This window comes from Sturnus vulgaris, chromosome 3 (assembly GCF_052056855.1).
Source record: "Sturnus vulgaris isolate bStuVul1 chromosome 3, bStuVul1.hap1, whole genome shotgun sequence".
NCBI lineage: Eukaryota > Metazoa > Chordata > Aves > Passeriformes > Sturnidae > Sturnus > Sturnus vulgaris.
This window is the reverse complement of record NC_142245.1, coordinates 94,816,047-94,837,708: the sequence shown is the minus strand read 5'-3', so window position 1 is coordinate 94,837,708 and position 21,662 is coordinate 94,816,047. Positions and strand designations below refer to the sequence as shown.

At 39.0% G+C, this 21,662-nt stretch overlaps 1 protein-coding gene across 30 annotated transcripts in view; it reads left to right on the top strand.

Moving 5' to 3' along the window:
• The window catches only part of DLGAP2 (DLG associated protein 2), a 454,715-nt gene extending 441,383 nt beyond the window's left edge, over positions 1 to 13,332 (top strand). For 22 of the 30 annotated variants that reach the window (XM_088162319.1, XM_088162314.1, XM_088162323.1 and 19 more), the window contains 3 exons: positions 3,248 to 3,400; positions 4,213 to 4,230; positions 5,819 to 13,332. In XM_088162319.1, coding sequence (XP_088018445.1) covers positions 3,248 to 3,400; positions 4,213 to 4,230; positions 5,819 to 6,037 — 390 coding nt within the window. In that variant the 3' untranslated portion in view covers positions 6,038 to 13,332. The remainder of the gene's footprint in view (positions 1 to 3,247; positions 3,401 to 4,212; positions 4,231 to 5,818) is intronic. The other 8 variants (XM_088162316.1, XM_088162338.1, XM_088162336.1 and 5 more) reach the window with 1 other exon arrangement.
• The last annotated feature ends 8,330 nt before the right edge of the window (positions 13,333 to 21,662 follow it).

The following is a 21,662-nucleotide window of genomic DNA, read 5'->3' as shown; positions in this document are numbered from 1 at the left end:
CAATCCAATTATCCACTTCAAAAAACTCTGTCAAAACAAGAATTTTAAAAGCTGTTGCAGAATAACAGAGGAAATATACAGTCTGACAAGAAACAATTAATCACATCTATATTATCAATTATATCATGTGTGCTCCCTATCTAGTAATTTGTTTCATACCAAAAGTAGGGACTCATGAAAGTTTCTCTCTGCAAATTTAAAAATGCCCTCTGATATCTGATTGGTTAAACTATGAAAAATAAGATTTGGAGAGCCTAACCTCCACTCCATTTATCTTCAAGTGGACCCAGCACTTGTGCTTGAGAGCACTGCTGTAATAGCAAGTGCAGCTCCTGCTCAGCACAGCCATCAGCTGTTCAGGAGTGAGAACAATTCATTACTGCAAAAGCAATAGGAGTGCAAGGAGAAACCTACAGTTTTGTAGACAAGACAACCAAAAAGCTGGCAAGATTTTGCTTCTCTTTCTCTTTTGGCTAATAAATCTCTGAACTCCGTAACAGTGGCTTTACCCCACTCTCAAGATTTAGGCTCTGAATATCCTTCACTTTCATTAAATGAGTAATGGGCTCTGCAGAAAGCAGCAGCTGCAAAACTCACTGTAGGTCATTCATGTCTGGAGGCTTTTCTTCCTATACCTAATGATAAATTTTGTTCTAAATAGTCACTTAGTGCATTCCTACAGCAGGCTTTCCATAGGCTCCTAAGGCAGCACCTCAGTGCCCCAGGGGAATGTTGCCAGCTTGTGCATTCCCTCTCCCTAAAACATCCATCACATACAAGGGCTGCCACACGGCAGTTTCTCTGACAGTGTTCTATAAACTTAAATTTAAGACACACAGCAACAGCATTTACTTCCCCCAATTCAAAATGCAACAAGGGTTTTAGAGCAATAAACTTACACAAACTGAAATTTAACCATGAAGGTCACCCATGGACTTTTCTAACAAGGACCATGGGAACTTCAAACAGAACATTTGATTATACTCTCTGTTAGGAGCTCTTATCAAAGACTCTCACTTAGGGTAAATTCACAGAAATATAAGCTTCAATGAAGTTTTCTTTGTTATGAATCTGGCTGGCTATCTCTTACATGTATACTGTTCCCACTAAACTGCTTAGAAAAAACGTCATTACTGATTAATAAATAGTCCCTTCTGCATTATTCACATTACTTTTTGTAACATTCTTTTTTTCTTTGAAGTGTCTTCCTCCATGCTGTCTAGTCAGCACAGATCCTGCTCAGCTTGTGTGTCATGGCTGCAGGATAAAACAGAGCACATTGAGCACCATCTAGGTACTTACTGCTTGCTTTAGGCCTCCTTCAAAACGAGGGCTGCAAAGCTGAATTCCAAGTAAGATACAAATAAACAAGCAGTTTCTGAAAAGAAGCAGCTTTAAGCCAATCTTTTCAAAACTTAGTTGGCTGTAATAGTGCTCATTTGTGCCAGCATTTATCCTTGAGCTGTGGATGTGTAAGAAGCAGGAGGCAGCCCTCTTGTGTCCAGACCACACACAGCACAGCCCTCTGCAAGTCCTGCTGGAGGCCATGGTCTTTGCAAACACTGTGAGCAGAGTGGGGAGCACAAAGGTACACAACAGCAATTAGCCTTGATTCAGAAGGCAATGCCCTTGCAATGAGTGGCATCATTTTCTGGCTGTTTAGAGGAAACTGGGGAGAGTGAGGAGAGTGACTGAGGAGACCAGGCAGGAGACAAGAGACTGCAAGGTAAGACAGACTGCTGTGGGACTGTCCTCATGAATTTCACACAGGGAGTCAGTTCCTAAAGCCTGAAATACTGACCTCTGTGGAGTAAGTAACACCACTGACATAAATTTTAAATTGTTTTGTAACAAATTGGGATCCACCCAATGATTTAGTTTTCAGTAAACACCAATCTGGAGTTGAAATGTTTCCCAGAAGTCTGCTATAATCTATATGGCCAGTTCTCTTAAATCCCAGAAGCTCCCTATTAAAAGGAAATTTTCTTCTAGTGAAGAAAACTTTTAAGTTGTTCTTGGCTCAGATTCCAGTAGGGCTCTAGATACTGGTGAGACTACACGTTGTCATGCTCAGTTCCAGGCATTCATTTCCCACAGTGGCATTTGTAAACCCAAGTCTGAGCAGCAACTCCTAGTTTAAAACCCTTAGAAATGTGTTATTCATGGGAGGAGTTCAATAGCAATGCTGACTTATCTCCCAGTTTCTAGACAACTGTGGAGTTGTGTTTAAATATAAAATGGCTTTGACCACTAGATTTGAAAAAGGTAGGGAACAGAGCCTGCCATTGCAGCAGTGATGCTAACATAGCAAACTAGTCTTTACAGGTTTTGCTGAGAAAGGGAGAGATCCATAGTCTGTTTGGCATGGTTTTGATGTCCTCTCTCCCAGCTCTGTTCTTTAGACCATCATAATGGCTTCCTCCTGTTCTGGAAGGAAAAAGGCATTTCTTCACTACCTTCACAGGCATGTTTACCAATTAAGCCCTATTTCAATAAAGTGACAAAGCCCCACTTTGTACTAGTACCAGTGCTCAGAGGGCATAGGGTTAGGAGTCTGCATACTACGTTATAATACAATTTTTATCCAGCACTGGCATCAGGTTAATTATCAAATACAAGGTCATCTTACTAATTGTTACCACCGATATTTGCTCCATTAACTCTTATGCCCATAGCACCTCTTAATTGCAGTACCTGGAGGTAATATCTTCCCAGTTCCTGAGTGTGATTCAATTCCCCAGAGAACAAAATGCAAGCATCCCATCAAGATTTCATACTTCATGTATACATTTGAAAATGCAAAACAATGTAAACATCAAGTTCGGCATAAGGTGACAAAGTCTTTGTGGCTTTGTTTTGTCTTAATCTGCTATCTGAATGTAATTTTTAATCAGGAAGACTTCAGGCTGGCTGGAATACAAACCACGTTCCCCTTGCCTTTAATAATCAGCAGACAGAAGCTGTCAGCTTGTTCCTTTTTAGAAATACAGGTCAGCACAGCATATGGTGCTAAGGAACTTCCCATGCCACAAATTCAGGAAGGCTGGCGTGTGACTTCCAACTCATTCATGTTTGGGTTGTGTAGGAGGCACAGCTTTCCAGTCACAGCTCCCAGCTGCAGAGCACGCAGAGCCTTAGCACTGAGCAGTGCTGCAGCAATGAAATCTGGCACCGTGCCCTTCCTGCCTCAGTGCACGCCACTGAAAGCCTCCTGGAGTATTCACGTTCTCTCCTTGGTGCGTTTCAGGACCCGAGTGCCATGCCAAGACCAACTTCCCAGGACCTTGCAGGTTTCTGGGATTTACTGCAGCTCTCAATTGAAGACGTCAGCATGAAGTTTGATGAACTGCACCAGTTGAAACTCAATGAATGGAAAATAATAGAATCACCTGAAAGGAAGGTAAGCATTTACTCCCCATTTGTAGTTCTGCAGTCTCCTTGTGTAAAATACAATAGTGAAACACAATAGGTTTCTAACCCTGGGAATTATTTAATTGGCATGGCCCAATTTTTACATGGAAACTTTCATCAGATGTGAGGAGTCTTTCTTTTTTAACAATGTTGAGCTGAATTATATAATAAATATAATGGATTTTGCTAAGCTAGTTTACTCCATTACACTTTTGTTCAAATTATTTGATTCACATTCTAAAGGCTAGAACAGAAATATGTTCTTATTAATTCAGACTGAAGACAATAGCCCAAGTATTCCACCAAGGTAAATTCAGCACTCTGCTACATTTGGGGCAGCTCAAATTTGAAAAATGCAGTGTTTAACCCTACCTGCTTGGCACAAATGATAATAGAACAGGAATGAGAGAAAAGCATGTGACAAAACATAGCACAGGTCATACTAAAGCTCAGCTGATATCCTTTAGGGGGACAAAGTGCTGCTGGCGAACTCCCTGCACCTCTGCCATGCAACTCCATCATTTGGGAGATGCCCCACACAATGCTTACAAACCAAAGGTGACAAATTGTCCATAAAAGCAGTGTAATTCTGAAACTGCCTTTCCCCTCTCTAGAACTTCATCCCTTAACTTGATTATCCCACTATCCTTGCTGATTATTGTATCAGTCAGATGAAAACAGCATTTGGTTTGAGTCAGTACTGTTGGCCTCAGGTGAATACTTGTTTGGTTTGGGAGGAATTAGGAGGCATTTTGACAACTTTTTCATTTCTTCATGCTCCTCTTGGATTTTAATTTTCAGCCAACGGGTTGGTGGATGGTGAGTTTGCAACTCTTGCTTACTAGTGACAACTGGAAGTAAGAAATTATTATAGTGACAGCAGCAGTGATCTTCCTAAGAGGGGAAATAACTAAAAGTGGGGAAAAAAATTAAGATGGGATGACAGGAATGGAGCCTTTATGAAATCAGGAGATAGAGGAAATAAAGATAGGCAGACCTGGCTATCTCAGGGAATAGCATCTTAGGCTGTTGCACTGTTCCTGTTAAATGCAGAACTAAGTTTTTAAATAACGTTAGTTATTTAGTCTTGGCTATTGCATTTGGATAGTAGAGTCAGAATTAGTTAAAAAACAAACAAAGAAAACCCCAACCAAACAACAACAAAAAAATGAGGAGTCTGTAAACCATAAGTGTATCAGTTCAATTTTTGTATTATTTGAATCCTGCTGTGCATCAAATTAACTGTGTTCTCCATAAGGAACAGCCCATACTCTGGACTATTACCATTACTTTAAGAAATTATATAGCAAAAAGATCTATCATAATAACCATACCTATACAAATGAAGTTATGGAGTCTTCATCTTCAGGGCTATGCAGTCCAGAATTAAACATGAAATTAAGAAAAAAACAAAAAAAAACCAAAAAAAAACCCACCCCCCCCCCAAAAAAAAAACCAAAACAAAACAAACAAAAAAACAAAAACAAAACCCAACCCCCCCCCCCCAAAAAAAAAACCCCAAAAACCCCAACCTGATTTAACTTCAAAGTTACATCTAATTTCAAGTGCACTTTGAATGGGGATTGTATGAAATCACCTCCAGAGGTCCATCCCTTCTCACCTAAATTAGTGTACAATGCCTTGATTATAGGTCCTCATATGATATTTCACAGTCTCTAAATAGTCAAAACAATTCTTTATTTAACACCTGCAGAGAAATTTACAGCTACTTTGGTAACAAAATCTATTGATTTTCACTTTCTAATTTGATAATCCTTCAGAATAGTTTTCTTTAAAATGGCCCAGGCTTGCAAGCAGAACAATTAGCCCTATGTTCTCTTTCTGGTTGGCACTTGAATGCTTCCATAGAGCAATTCCTGGAGGAGACTAAACTAATAGACGTGTATACACAGCTGCTATCTCATATCCCGCTGAGGCTAAACTCAGTATGATTAATTTAATCAAAAATCCTGTCCTGCTAACTTTAGAGAGTCTTTCCACTTGATCAGACCACACAGATGCGCTGAATTCTTATTGGAGAGACAGTGTGTGTTTCTGTTTATAATAAGTGTAATAATGTGTCAGCTTAAATTAAACAAATCCATATGAAAGTGAGGTGTGCAGATTGCATGTGCCAATACCTGCAAGGATGGTGGAAGGAAGTGCAGTCTTTTTTCAGGCACAGGACCGCAGAATGCATAATGGTTGTCAAATAAGAGGGTTTTGTCAGTGTGCCTAGTGTGGATAGCTGTTCATGTAATCCATTAGTCAGCTGATGGGCAAGCACAAATTGAGCATGCTTGATGTATGTAATCAGTATTTTGCATTTCATGTCTTTGATGTGCATGCTCTGCTGACAAGTCCCTTTTAGACGCAGCTCACCCTTAGCTTTAATGCCCTATTGCAGGAAGAAAGAAAGATTCCTCCTCCTGTACCAAAGAAGCCCCCAAAAGGAAAATTCCCTATCACAAGAGAAAAATCTCTGGACCTACCTGACAGACAACGGCAAGAAGCTAGAAGACGGCTGATGGCTGCCAAGCGAGCAGCCTCTTTCCGGCAGAATTCAGCCACAGAGCGCGCAGACAGCATTGAGATCTATATCCCAGAGGCTCAAACCCGGCTTTAAAGACAGAATGCTGCAGAGTTCCTTTTTTTAAACAAAATGCTTGTACAGTTTGTCACTTACCTGGTAATTTTTGTCTCATTCTCTCCACTAAATATGCCCTTGATGTTGTGTTCTTTGTGCCATAAGCACAGTGGAATGCTTTTGATTTCCTCAGAATTTGCTGAGCTCACCGCAAGAACGACTTCTTTTTGTATTTATTGTCTGACTTACAATCAGCTACAATGGATAGGGCTTGTCAAGACCTGACTTATCCAATATATTCTCAGAGGACAACAAGAAACACCTCTTGAGATGGAACCCAGCTTACTTTTTGTTATTTATATTTTTATAAAATGTGTGATAATTAGGGATAAGAATAACAAACTATAAATGGGTGCATCTCACCATTCACTAGAGGCATTAGCTAATCCAAGTAGAAGGTGCTACAAATGTAAAGAGCAGGAAAGAAAGAACCCATTTATCTCCTTGACCTCCAGTTTCTTTTCCTAGAATCCAGCTAACATATTTACCCATGCACTCTGCCACTCTTCTCATCTTTGTTACTGCAAAATAACATTAGGCCTCTCATCTCATTCGAGTTTCTGGAGATGAACAGGGATATCCAGCCACTAAAACTCCAAAGTTCATCAGAAACCAAGAAGCAACAAGTCTGGTGATGGTGGGAATGTCCACTAAGAAACGTTTGCTGTTAGCAGTATAACGACACTCTGAAACCTAAGCAAAGTTGTAATGCAAGAGGACTTGAGTGATGGGTGAAAGGAAAACGGAAGCCTTAAAAAGTTAGATCTTCTGTAGTAAGATGAGTAAAGAAAAAGTTATACTTGCTCCTTTGGACCACTCATTGCATTTTTAACAGTTCTTTTACATGTTAATATTTATTTTATAAGCCTTCTCTCTTTCATTTCAAGAGCTGTGCTACATGTACTATTTCAAACTCTCAAATTGTAATAACAATTGAGTTTCCAGGGTATCCTTGAGAACAAAAAAATCTTGCTTGTTTAAAATGCCAGTTGTGATGTTGTAAACAGTTTAAGAAATATGAATGTGAGTGATAAGTATATATAAGTTTAAATGGTTATGTTAAGGTAAAGGTGAACTGTGGTTTACAATTGTATTTTTTTTTAGAACTATTTTTCTATGCAGTATCATTTATGGCAAGAATAAGGTTCTTGCTTGCTTCAGACATAGAAAAAAAAAAAAACAAACCTGACTCAAGAGATAAGTGATTTCCAGCCATGGAATATAAGGAAAATAATATCTTTTCAAGCCTCATATTGTCAGAAGAGAGAAGTGGTAGCTACCACAGCCGAGAGGCTTTCATTTAAAACAAATTAGGATGGAATTATTCCACTTCACCTACCTTCCAGAGCCAACCAAGCAATCCAGCACTTAGAAGTCTTCAGGTGAAGACGCAATAAAATGAGTAACATGCAGCCCCCAGTACCAAGGTTTGAATCCTACTGAACACAAGTTTAGGTGAAAAGAACAAGAACCCAGTGAGACAGACAGCCCCAGCTACCACATTCCCTGTTTACCTGCTTTAACAAATGCAATGTATTTAGCCATAGGCAGAACAACTCTTTATTCTACTCGAGCACTTTGGTTCTTCACCTGTTGAGCACTTTAAATCCAAATCCCACACACCCTGCAGCCTGATGGATGACTGAAAACATGAAGTACCATAGGTTATGCAGATCTGACATTGCTTCAAATCTGTTTTGTTTTGGTTGGTTGGTTGGATTTTTCCTTCTCTTTTTCCTACAGTGTGTGGTATTAAGCATGAGTTCTGTCTTTGGACAGCTGATAAAGCATGCTTGGCTTCAAAGTACGAATCTTTAGAGATGAAGTGTTGAGAGTTTCTGTGAGAAGACACCCCTGTAAATTGAGCCTGGTATCTGGTATATACTTTACCAAATAGCCTTAAAATATATTTGAAGCAAAAACCAAGACGAATGTATATCCTTCAAGAATGCAAAAAAAAAAAAAAAAAAGGAAAAAAAAAGAAAAAAAAAGGAATAATAAAAAAAAATCTCCTGAAATATTCTTCTATAGATGAAAGCATTATATTTCCCATCCCTTGTGTTTTAACGGCATTTTCTATTAAGGAAAGAGCTGAATCCTAGGCGGTGTACAATATTGATGCTACTTCCTATATTTGTTGTACTATTTTAAATGCAGAAGTACATGCAGAGACTGGCATCTTTAGTCTTGAAAACTGGTATCTTAAAGTGGAGCTGCTAATTAGAATATCCACAGAAAACCAAAGCCAGTATTTTTCCTAGATAAAAGAAATTGGAAATAGAGACACACACACCCGTACACATACATACATATGGCAGCTAATACATTTTATCCAATTTTAAGTACACTTCCAGGAGGAATCACACTTGTTTTACTTGCTTGAACCCTCCTACCTGCAGCAACACGTCATGCGATTAAGACAAGCTGTACCTGATCCTGCCAGTTATCAGACTTTATGAAGAGAAATTGTAAACCAAACAGATTACAGATAAACTGAGATCCCAACTGATCTAATAATGCTGCCTTAGAGGAGTCTGTGTTCTACATTTCCCATGCTGTTATAAGAAAATTCTCAGTATAAGATTTATAAATCTATGATTTCTGTTTGTTCCACCTTGTTGAATCAAACAAAAAAACCCCAAACATACGAACAAAAAAAAAGCAATTGGAAAAAAAGATTGGAAAAAATCAAAAGTAAACTAGATGCCTACCAACAAATTTGATAATGATATCTGTGCACATTACATTTTGAAGTGCAATATATTAAATTATTGTACAGGTAACATTATATCTTTTAAAGACAAAAAGCCGTTCCAATTTGCATACTGTACACCTGGTTAGTTTAGAATGATAACATTATGCTTATCGTATTTGTATTGCAAATAAATCAGATTACTCCATTCTCTGACATGAGAAACACCATATGTTAATTAAACATATAACCAGATCAATTGTAATCTGACTCCACCTCATGAAAACAAAAGCCAGTTACAAAACCAAAGTAGGAGGAACATAAATAAACAGAGAGATAGAAACTAGAATGCTTTCTCCTTTGAGAGTTCATGGTATAGACCCACTCAGAACAGCTGAATATAGCAAAATAGTCTAGTATTTAATTAAATATTAATTGGGCTAATATATATTTTAACACTTTAAAACTATAGAAAGTCTCTGTTCATTTAGTCATTGCCTGTAAAACACAAGTATACTAAACAGAATTCAGCAAATTTAAATAAGGAAAAAGGCCTGAATGGTAGAATTGTTGATATTTGCCATACTTATTTTTGCTTTGTATATTTTTTTTAGATTTGAAATTCTTTGTAATTTGGTGAAGTACATTATGAAGTGCTTTATTATTTAATGTCCACCTGATTAGAATGGCCTTTGGCAGAATGCAAAGATGAACAATGTTGTACAGTTTAATACCAAAAAATTCTATTTTAATTCATGCTTAAACCTTGACACTATATTAGATTTGGAATCATTCACGAAGGAATTAAAGCGTGCATAGGAAAGTGTGTGAATTTCATATGTAAAGATAGATGTAACATATATTTCATATAATGGAAATTATTTGTTTTAAAATAAGCCCACGTCCTGCTGTATCAGTAAATTAGTACCCTGCTTCCTCAGCACTGCATTGAGTATATAGTCAAGGAATGTTTGGTCATTGGGTGGTTTTGCAAGCAGCTGCTGCGTGATGGAGTGTCACGCATGGCACCGTGTGTCACCCTGCAGCCTCTCGTGGCCTGTGGGAGCAGTGCCCTTGCGAGGTTCCTGGCCCCGTGGCACCTCGGGCAGTGTCACCAGTTCTGTCCCAGGCCCTCTCCATTGCAGGCCCCCCCAGCCCCTCGCCCAGAGCAGAGGGCCTCCACATCAGCCCAGCTCAGCCTTTTACACTCAAAGCCTTGAGCCTGCCCTGCCCAGCTGGTGGGTTTGATGTTCTCCTCAGCATTTCAGTGTTGGCACCAGTGGCAGGGACACACTGGAGGCTGACCCATCAAGTGCTGGTTTGTGCATGCACGTTTGAGGTCTGAAGCTGGTTTGGCAGCTCCAGGTGTCAAGCTGTGTGCACTGAAAACCTGTGAAACCAGACCTTCAGTGTAAGAGAGCTTAAATGAATCACGAAGCAATGTTACTGCCATTGCTGTTCCTAGAGCATCTTATGATGCAGGATACCACCCACCAACTACGCTCGAGGTAAGGAATATCAACAAACCCCTTAATGTCGAGAGAGGTGCTTCCTGGTGTTTGACAGGTTGACACCCACACTTATACAGTGCCTTTCATCCAGAAGGATCTCCAAGCACTTTATTAGCCAACACACAAACTCCAGGCTGGGCTGCAGCTGGGGCAGGTAACTCAACATGGCAGGATGCTGAGGGTTCTCCCACCTGTCCCTATGCTGCTGGGGAGTTTCCTTCCACAGCATCCTTCCAGCATCTGGGACCTCACAGTCTGAGCCTGTGCTGGAGGAGAAGAAAAGACTCACTGAACCAAGAGGAAGACCTGAGCAAAGCAGAGATGAGGGCAATCAATGCTCATACCATCCCCCAGAGAGTAGACAGGGAGTGATGAGCATCAAATTAACCTTCCAAAGCAATCTCTGCCTTTTCTCTTCCTGACAGTGGCAGTGAGGTCCTGGCAGTGGAGGAGCTCCCTGGGAGGGTGCCAGAGGAGACTCCTGGCTGGTGCCAGGCACAGGAGCTGATGGTACCAGCAGCTGAGTCCTTCTGGTCAGGAGTCTTGGCAAGTCTCCCCTTTGCAAGTGCATTTTCCCCCGCTTTCTTAGCGGGAGAGATCCATCCGGGGTACTTGCTGCACAAGCAGCCTTCCCTAAGCACCCTGTTCTCTCCCCAAGTCTGCCTCCAGCCCAGCTGACCCGAGGGATGACGTGGGGCACAGGACCTAGGCATGATGACTGATGACTGTGCTTTGGTTTGGGCAGCTGCTCTTTGGTGAGACTCACCCTAGCCCTAAGGATTCTTTTGTGGCAGAGCAATGGGGACACCTCTCTCTGCCTGGCCAGGATCAGCAGACGAGAGGTCACCATTTCATACTGCACAGAACAGAAAGAGGATATAGACATATATAAATATATACACACAACGATTTTTCAGTGTCAGGGTTCCAGAGAACCAGACCCAGGAACCACAGTCAACACTCACATTCCTGTAGATTGTGCCACTTTCTTGCAGCTCATCCTCAACACTGATGGCTGTGGCAGGTTCACTGCCCACTATAGCCCTATGGCCCATCAGCAAATATTCACCGTGCTCACCTCCAGGAACCATCTTTCAGGAACAGATGTTTTATGGCATATTCATATGCATATACAAAGTCCTATCAGGAATTAAGCCCTCTGCATCCACAGAAATTGCTTAATTTATCTCTGAAATGCAGCTACCTCTATGGCATAATGCTGTAGCTGTTTAACTACATAATAGGCTGCTCAGGACAGCAAGTATAAAACCAAAATTGAAATGGAACATTGCCCAAAAGAAAATTTGGCCAGCATATGTGGGCTGATTCAGCTCCTCTTAATGAAATAAAATTCCAATAACTGAAAGAGGCCATGGCATTCATTACTGTATGTCTTTTCCAACATAAACAATTCTATGATTCTGTATCTGAAACAGTGTTCCAGATCTTGCCTCATTAAATGCATATCGCATTGATAAAAGATGATGGCAGAAGAAGACTGCACATTCACTGATCCACCTTTCCACACCCAGCTTTTGTCTCATTACCCTTCATTGCCAGAAGAGAACTGGGCTTTTGAAGTCAGATCATAGTTAAGGTAAATTAGTCTGTCTACACGGCTTGCTCTTTAACTGAGCAAACACAGAACAGTTTTCATCAGCTGGCAATTTAATTCTATATTTTATTAAGGCCAAATTGTTATTTTTCTAAATTGGTTTTGTTGGACAGGATTTTTTACTTCTCTAGGTACAAGACCATGGATAGTTTCACCTAAGCATAAATGAGGAGGAGGCTTATTTGAATATATAGTCATTATTTACAAACACAGCCCATTAGTGAGGAACTTTCTTCTTCTTCTTACCTTTCTACTCTTTCATTCAACACACTATTTCCCATTCCTAAAGCTTCACTGTCAAACAAGTTTCTTATTTGTGAGATGGATTATTCCAGAGCACCAGGCTAAGTTCTGATCCCAGTTGTATTAGAATCAATGCTCAGAAACTGAAATCAGAGAGAAATATCAGATCTGAATGAGCATAATTCAGATCAATATCTGACTCAGCAAGTCTGAGGTAGGAAGGACTCCTTATTCAAGATAGCAAGTGTGCCATTGCTTTGTAGGAGCTCCTTCTTCCTTTCAGGTATGTCAGAGTCATGCAGAGAGCTCAGTAGTAGGTTTGAGTCTCTGAGAAGTGTCCTCAGAAAGAAATGCCAGCTTTGTTTATAATTACCACGGAATCCACATGTTCCACATATCCATGCCTTGATTTACCCTTTGGAGGTTTAATAGAATGGCCATCTCATTTTAAAAGGGCTCAGCATGTATGTATTTAGTTCAATTTATACATTAATTTCCTGAATGAAATAAAATTCCTTTTCAAGTAGCCTGGCTTACATGCTCTAAAACTGTTCTTTCCTGAAGAAAAGCCACTATGGCTGTGCAGGATTTTCTGTACAGAGACAAAACTCATACTTTCATTTACCATGGACATGCCAAAATAATCAAGTGTGGCCTAAGGACTAAATTAAATGCCTCCTATAGAACTTCAAGGAATGTTAGAACCAGGAAACTAGCTGTTTAGTTACCATTAAAAGTATATATAAATATATATAAATATATATACATAAGAAATCATATCAACAATGAGGATGAACTGAGTGCCAAATATTCACCATCTGTATAAAGCTACACTTCACTAGAATTAAACTATTTTATGTAATTCTTTCTCATGCTTTTATGGTTCTTTTGATAAATTCTATTTAGTAGCATGCAGGATACCTAAATTGAATGTACAGTATGTTGTTTCATTGCTACAATAATTTATTGCTTCTCAGTAATATCTTCTTTACCAGAATGTTATTTGTTACTTTGAAGACATATTTGAAAATTGTTTTATTATTGAGTTATTCTTTTTTTCATGGTTCTCTACTCATCTCCAGCTGATTGTAAGAAAATGTGCTTCACTATTTTGCCCCATGGCTCTTTTATGAAGCTGCCTCTTTCAATTGGTTTATGTATTGTTTATGTTCATCTCCTGTAAATAATTCTGCAATTAAATTTTTTGAGAAAAGATAGCGTACACTCTTTATTATATTTTAAATTTTGCATTAGTTAAAATTTGACGTTTCCAGCTAGGAAATCTGTAGACAACACTAAACTATTTCTTTAGACTTGTAGTCTAAACTTGTAGTTTGGAGTGTTAGAAAATAGATTATAAAATTAATTTTGATAGGATTTTAGGTGAAATCAAAGGAAGACATATAAAATCTGATAGAAAATAGCAAATAATAGAATAAGCTGTGCCATTCCATTGATGTGTTTTGATTTATAGTCATTTTACTATAGGTATAGAAAATCATCCACTGATTTTGAGTGAGAACATTGTATATCATTTAAATAAAAAATACTAGTCTATTTTGCTTGTAAAAAACCCCAAACTGAATTACTTGTAAGCGGTCATTAGTGGGCAGAAGCTACTGAGTGGATTTGTTTTGACAAAGTGAATCCTGAAGCATCTGTGTGCTTTTACTGTTTACAACAGGATAACCAAAAAGAGCTTCTAGCCTTCTTTGTGGTTTTCAGCTCCTTTCAGGGCAGACAAGTCTCCTTCTGGGAATGGCTTTAGCAACTCAGCAGAAAATTTGATCAATACTTTGCCACATTTCTTGATTAGACAAAAGCCATGGTAGGTATGAAACAAAGATTAGTCTAAACAAAGGAGGTATCAGAAATAATATGAAAAATATAAGTTTATTTGGCATAGAAAATGCCTAGTTGCTTGAAACGTTAAATTTTTACTGCTCATGTATTACATATACTATTGTAATGCTTAGGAGCTCTAGCTATGGACCACTTGTACATTTGAACATTGTACATTTACAAACTGAAGATTTCCCCTTACCATGAAGAGTTTACAGCCCAGCCATTAGATAAGAAATAACAGATAGGCAGACGTGGGAGAGAAATTGATGGGAAAAAGTGAGATGTTATTAATTAAAATGAAGAGCAGCATCCCAGCATCCCATCAGTTGTCATTTGTTTTGTAGCCATCAGAAAAAGAGGGGATAATGAAGTGGAAGAAACCCTCAGGGATGTCTTCCCAAGAAGGGATTGGGTTCAAGAAAGATGTTTGTTTATTTGAAAATTTAACACAGAGATGATTAATTTTGGCATCCTGATCCACCTGGAGGTGGAAGATGACATCTCCTGATTTAATGACTGGTGTTAGGTACACCATGGACAGGTGGTGTACAAAGAGGTTGTGAAATGTCTTGACAGTAAGACCAATAAAATTCAGCATTCAGTACTCTGATGGTTGATTGCTTCTATGAAGGAATTTTCATTTTTAGTATCTGTTGTGGAAGGCTCAAAATTTTCTAGTTATATGTCAGCAGTTTTAATGAGAATAAAATTTAGGGAGAGGTCATTAAAGTAGCTTAATGATTGTTTTTTGTCTATGTCCTAACACTGGATATTATAACATGGAGCATCACTTACAGCAGTTCTGTACTATTATTCAGCAGAACTGAGGCTTTGATCACTTCTAGCCAAAATTCCAGTAACATCTTAGCTTCTCTTATCCTTCATGAGTTCCCTAAAATAGGCTGATCCTTCCTGCAATCTGGAAAGGATCTCAGGACTAACAAGCAAGCTGTTTCTTGTACAACATCTTCACAGATGGTTGAATGTCAGCCTCAGTATTACAGGCATACCCGTATAAATGAGGACAGGCATGGCTGATGAACTAGTAAGGTCAAGTAAAGCTGGGGCATAGAAGTGACATATTTTATTTCAATTGCTGAACCAAATAATCAGGTGCAGAGTACATGCTCTGGAATTAACATATTTATTCCAGTTGAACTGCACTGACACTGACAGTGGGTTTGTGGAAGGCTGCTATTGTTTAACTGTAGCAGCACAGCTGAAGTGTGAAAATTTTGAAATTTAGAAAAGTACCTTACATAACCTATTGCAGCCCTAACACAATTTCTGCACAAATTTTGCCATGACTTTTTAAACAAGCAATTTATAAGTAGCTAGAGGATAACACAGTGATGAAAACTAGGCAACGCTGGTTTGCCAACATCCTATCACGTCAGCCAATTTAATTTTCCTCTTTAACAAGAAGAATGGCCTAAGGAATTAGGTAAAAAGAGTAGGCTGTGATAGATCTTCATTTCACTGAGGCTTTTGATTCAGTTCCAGTGTACCATTTTCATATAAAACTAGGAAAATATTCTCTAAATTATTTTTTTCTAAATTAAAACTGATGCATCTAAAAATATTATTTTAAATATGCATATATGTTTGACCTTTTGTGAAATCTGAAGAATTTTTGAAGTGTGAGAAGGAGAAAAATCTAACCTGCTCTCAGTACTATTCAGGAATTTAATTGACAACTTTGATGATTTACTAAAAAAATAATCATTGACGTGGGAGTATTATATTCATTGACCTGGGAATAGTTAGAGGTTCTGCAGAGGATATGATTAAAATTCACAGTGATCCTAAGAAAACAGGTATGCTTTCTAAACTCAGTGTGATGTAATTCATGGAAGAAAAAACAAAGAATGCTATATTGGATGCTATACTAAATGTTGTACTCAGATGTGACAGAATATTCTTTTGAGAAGAAGCAGAACAAAGAAAATGTGATCACAAGCTAAAGGAGAGTCAGCCTGATGCTAAATCAACACACGCTAAATCACATGCTCTTAAGAAAAGAGGAAATCTAATAGTGAATGTATTAGCATATCATTAAATTAGTGTGGCTTAACAAATTATCGTGCTGTGTAATCATCCATGTATACACAACCTTAAATTGCAGCACGCACACATTATTGGACTTGACATTGCAAGCCAAGCTAAAACAAATTACCCATAGAAGGAAAAAGTCTTCAGATCAATAAAAATCAAACTCGTGCGTCTGAGACATGGCTCATCCTCGCCCATCCAGGCTGCTCAGCAGAAATCTGCACGGGTACTGCATTTTGCCCTATGTCAAGTGTCTAAGGACTTTAACAGTCTTGGGTGGAGATGGTGTTTGTCCTAAGTATGAACGCCAGAATGTCTGGGATACAGGACAAGGGGTTTTGTGTGCTTGTCTGCCTGTGTTTAGGAACCAGACTGTCATATTTGGGCAGTACTGTGATACAGACTCTCTGAATCTTGCTATCTTCAACTTAGCCACTTCCACCCACATTCTGTCTGAGATGGCAGAAATTACCCTCTGAATCTCAAGCAAATGCTCAAACACAAAATGTTAACAAGAGAGATAGGCAGAAACATTTCATAATGCCTTAAAGTGACACTGCCTGGCTGAGTACTCAGTGATGCCACTGAGAGCATGGCAAGTCAGATGCTGGGGATGTAGGCACATTTCCTGTGTGCTACAGAGGTTCTTGTTCCACTTTGTTCAATACTGTTAAGTTTTGGCTAGAGTATTAAATCCTGTTTTGGAGGAATGGAGAAGCAGTGAAGAAAATTTGAAAGAAAGTAACAGGTATTACCAAATATTTAGAAAACATGACATACGTGAACAGAATTCAGATGATTAATCAAAAAAAGACTGATTTGTTTCAATCAAATGTGTTGTTATGAGCTGTTAATGAAATTGTTTCCCCATTCCCTGGCAAGAGGTTATTAGCATCATTAGCAGAAAAGTCTAGATTTTGTTTCTTTGGATAAGGGTAATGAATCCCTGTTTAACTATTTAACTCAAGGAAAAGGTAGCGAACATATCCTATGCAGCTTTGCAGCTGTGATCCACATGTCAGAACTCCCTGAAGAGCCACAGGAACCGCCATCCAGCAACCTGGCTGCACACATGCTCCAAAAGGGATGTGCCTAGACCACTGGTACCCTCATCTCACTTGACAGATGACCCTTTTTATAAGAAACTGATCATTTGCAAGTGTGAAAGAGGCATTCACCTGCCAAAGCTGCCAGTGCTGTTCCCCAGCTCTTCGCAAAAGGAGAAGCTGACCAGGAAGGTGGATTCCAGTGGCTCGTGCCTCTGCTGGCCTCAGCACTTGGGGGGGTGAGTGCTCAGGGTCTCCACTTCTTCTCCTGTGTGTTATGGGGTTATCAGCTCACAAAGGAGGAAAGATGGGCTGTTCTTGAATAAAACACCTTAATACTAAATAAGGCAATTGCAGAAAATTGATGATAGCAGCTGAGTCAGCAATGCTCTTTTCTCAGTATGAGGTTCATATCCCTTTTTATTAGTAACAGGCACCAGGCTGCTTGACGTGTTGCAATTAAGAAAAGAAATCTAAAGAAAATTTCTTCTCCACATGAGGAGTAACATCACCTCAGCCTTTACACTTGAACAGAAGCCCAGATCCTGGGCAGAAGTAGACATTATGACCCTGCTTAGCCAGAATCTCTTCGAAGGTCTTTGTGGTTTTTGTGTGGCTCATGTGATCCACACTAACTCACCTGCATAGGTGAGAGCTATCCAAAACATGGAGGAGTTTGCTTGTCAGAAGGACTCTGAACTTGTCATTGCCATCCTTGGCTTCCTCACTGCAACTGAGCACCATCACACTCACTGCAGAGTTTGTCACTAAAATGTTTGAAGAAGACAGGGCTTAGGTCAATGGAATGGAAAATAATGACAAATCAATTTAAATGCAGATCCTGGAGGAGTACATTATAATAGACTGCTTCAGACAAATCTTAAAAGGAAATTAGCTTTGGTAAAAATCAAGGATTCAGTGTATTAAAAAGTGACATAATCCCAGTCATGAGAGAGGTGATAAATCAGTTTTGCCAGATAGGAAATAAATCATGACTGAACAGTAAGGGAAGCAGATGAATGTTATGCTTAGGGGTTTGAATATGTCAAAGTGAATTTTGTAAAATGTTTATAAATTTATGAAGCCTTGACAACATCTTTAAAAGATCTGGTATTTAGAATTGTATTAATGTTTCTATTTATATATTTATATGAATTTATGTCACTTTATATGTGTGTAGGTGTATATATATATATATATACATATGTATATGTGTATATATAATATGTATGTATATATTTATCCATACAGAAATAAAAAGGGAGCAACTGTAAATTTTACATATATTAAGTTTTTTTAAATGGCCAGAAATCATGTTCTGTTTGGTTTGTGCCTGTCAGTATCTCACGATAAAATCATTTGCTTGTCTAAATCACAGAAGGAAGAAGCTGAAAAGAAAGGCTGAGGAAAGGGAAAACCTATAGAGCAAAATCAATGTCAATGCTATATTCTTTTTCTTTGCTTATTGGAAACACGTGATTGCTCTAGCTGATTTGGAATAGGACTTTACCATTATTCTGCTTCACAGTGAAAAAGCATTTTTGGGCTTATTCACACTCTATATCAGTTTCTACAGCCAGATCTCAAATCAAATATATACATGCATATTGTGCCAGAAAGCAAACAGATTCTGCATGAGATGAGCTAATTCATTGAGACACATTTCAGCCTCAATTAGGAGGTGGTTTTACTGTTTCGAGACAATCTGGTGTATAACAAATTCAAGATCTTTTAATCTTCCACTTAGATTCACTTCATTCTCCCAAATCTTTCCAAAATACATATTACTGTCATCTTATTTAATGAGACAAAGAATAAAAAAATTTTGCAAGAGCATCCTCATTTGAAATAACAAGAAGCTGCAACTCTCCGTCAGATTGTGCATCTTTAATTAGTAACTGAAGAAGGAAAAAAAGCCTAATACCTGGAGATAAATGTGAATTTCTATGCATTCAGTTAGAAGAGTCACTTAAGACCACGTGTAAACCAGCTGTGATAGCACACCTGGAGGGGAGGTTCCCTCTGTGTATCATTTCCCAGCTTGCTTATCTCCAAATATCAAAGTAACGTAAGTGTAATAAAAATGCTATTGTAAGTCAGAGGCTACAAAGTTTCCCCTGGAATTTACTGTGGCACAGGAGAATGAGATGATACAAGGAGAGGAGGGGGTTTGTGCACAGGAGGACCTGAGGAGCAGACGGCAGCATTTCATGGCCACGTGAAAGACTTGTAGGAAGCCTCTGGGGCACATTTACCATCTGTGATGTGTTTCATTTGATGGCATTTACTTTGTGAGACATAACAGATTGTGACCCTTCCTTGGCTTCTTTCTGGGATCAACTTTTCTGTTCTGGAAAACAGAATAGCTGGTCCATGAGCTGCTAAGTATTTATCTTTATTTTCACAAATGAAATATCTGTAAATATCTTCTGTGATGATCTGTTGTGTTATCTAGTGTCAGATGCTATACTGGGACAACTGACTTCTTTGGACAAAGATTAATGGCTTCAGGTGGAGCTAATATTGTATTTTTACCTGTGAAGAAAAAGGTTAGGTAAGTTCAGGAACAAGATGAGTGATAACTCTCAGTAAATTCATGAAAGGGGGTAGTTTTCAAGGTAAAATATATGAGGGAAATTGTTCCTGAGGAAGTGGGTGAGAGATGTCAGAGATGCATAGGAATGAACAATAGATGATTTTCAATCATAAGTTCATTTTCAGTTGCTAAAAAATGAAAGATAATTATGACCAAAATAGTATCTAACTTGCTGAAATTCTCATTCCACTAACTTACATTACCAAAGGGAGATCTGGATTTCAGAAATCATATGAGGAGCTGACGGCCCTTTCAACCCCCACCACATCACTGTGCTCTCTCTGCTGATGTGCCCCCCTTTCTGGATATCTCCAACGTTTTAATGTTATTTGCTTTTGCTCTAAATAAACAGACACTTTCCAGGGAGTTCCCTCCTTGTACAGTGGTGGCTAAAGGCAAACCACCTTTGACCCTTCTTGATTCATTTTACCTTATTCTGGGAGGAACCTCACTGTTTCTTACATTTAACTAAATAAACAGCATAATCTGTATAAAAAATTGGTTTAAATGTAGTTATCCCACTCTTCTTTGTCAAGAAGGAAGCAGAAACAATAGATTAGAGAATGCTTTTGAATACTGTCAGGAGGGACAGTCTGGGGAGGCACTAAAATATTCAATTCCTTTTGGCTGTGTCAAACAGGACAGAAGAAGCTTTTCATAGCCCCATTCTGCTAGTCTGGAAAGTGTGAGAAATGAGAGGCATCCGTCACAGCTCCTTCTCAGCCTGCCCTCCTGGATGTCTTTCCAAAGGCAGGCAGCGTGCAGCAGAATTGCCGCACCCTCTCGTTGTGTCCTGCGGCGCAGCTGGGCTGGGGGCTGCTGGCACAGGCACAGCACAGCTGCCATGTCAACAGGCTCAGCCAGCGCCTCTGAGCACAGCTCTCCGAGTTTCAGAAGTTTATACTGCCACCCATTGCTGTATCTGAGCACATTTTCCCCGAAAGTGATAGAAAGCTCCTGAGCAGATTTAATTCGCAATAACACATTTCTCTTTCTGGAATCACAGCTCTCCATCACAGCAAACAGATATATTTGGGAATAATGGTGTCTGAAGTGTGCCTGCGTAGGTTAGAGTGGAAATGCTCTCTCAAAGGCAAAGTGTGATCAGACTGTGGAGTCATTGCATCTATTTTCAGTGCCTGCTTCTTCTCAGCCAAGAATACTTTGGCCCCAGCTTTGTCCCTCTGCCACAGGGGCTTTGTTCCAGATGTTGTCAGTATGTTGCAGTGATAAAGGGGAAAAAATTCAGGTCTTCATAACCTTTGAGGCTGAGCATCCATTGCCTGACAAGACACATTACACCACATGATTGGAAACAACTGCACCTGCAGAGCAGATACAATGGCAACTATGGCTCCTATAAAATGAGATAAGGAAACTACATTTGGGACTGTGCTGGTACACCTGGGCCATAAATGTATGCTGCTGAAATAATGGAATCTATGTTCTTCTGTAGACAGAGCTTATAAAAAAAGAGGCATTAAACCAATATATCAGTAGTCATTGAAAGCAACAAATTCAAGAACTTTTTTTAATGGCAATGATTCACTCTTTTTCAGAGAGTTTGGGAGATTTCATATAATTGTATAATTCTACAAACATTTCCTTGCACCATGATTGTGCTATTAAAAAAACTTTAATTTTAATTTGGTTTCTTCCCTTTGGCTTCATCTACTATAACTATACACAACCAGCTTGCATCTGTGTCCCCAGCACATGCACATGTGCATAGACAATAAATTCCTTTACACCAGTACTTGTCATTAATGAAGTTCAGTCTCACATATTCTATGCCATTGGTCAGCATCTCATTACATTATCTGGCAGAACATTTGTAGGCATATATTTGTAAGAATGCATTTCTACAAGTGGGACTAGGAATAAAATTAATTTTGTTTGTATTTTTAGAAAAAATGATGCTCATTTCACCAGCATCATGGCACTGAGGAGCTCCATGATATGCCTAGAGTAATGCTCAGCTCTACATGAGTCGTGGAAAAAAAC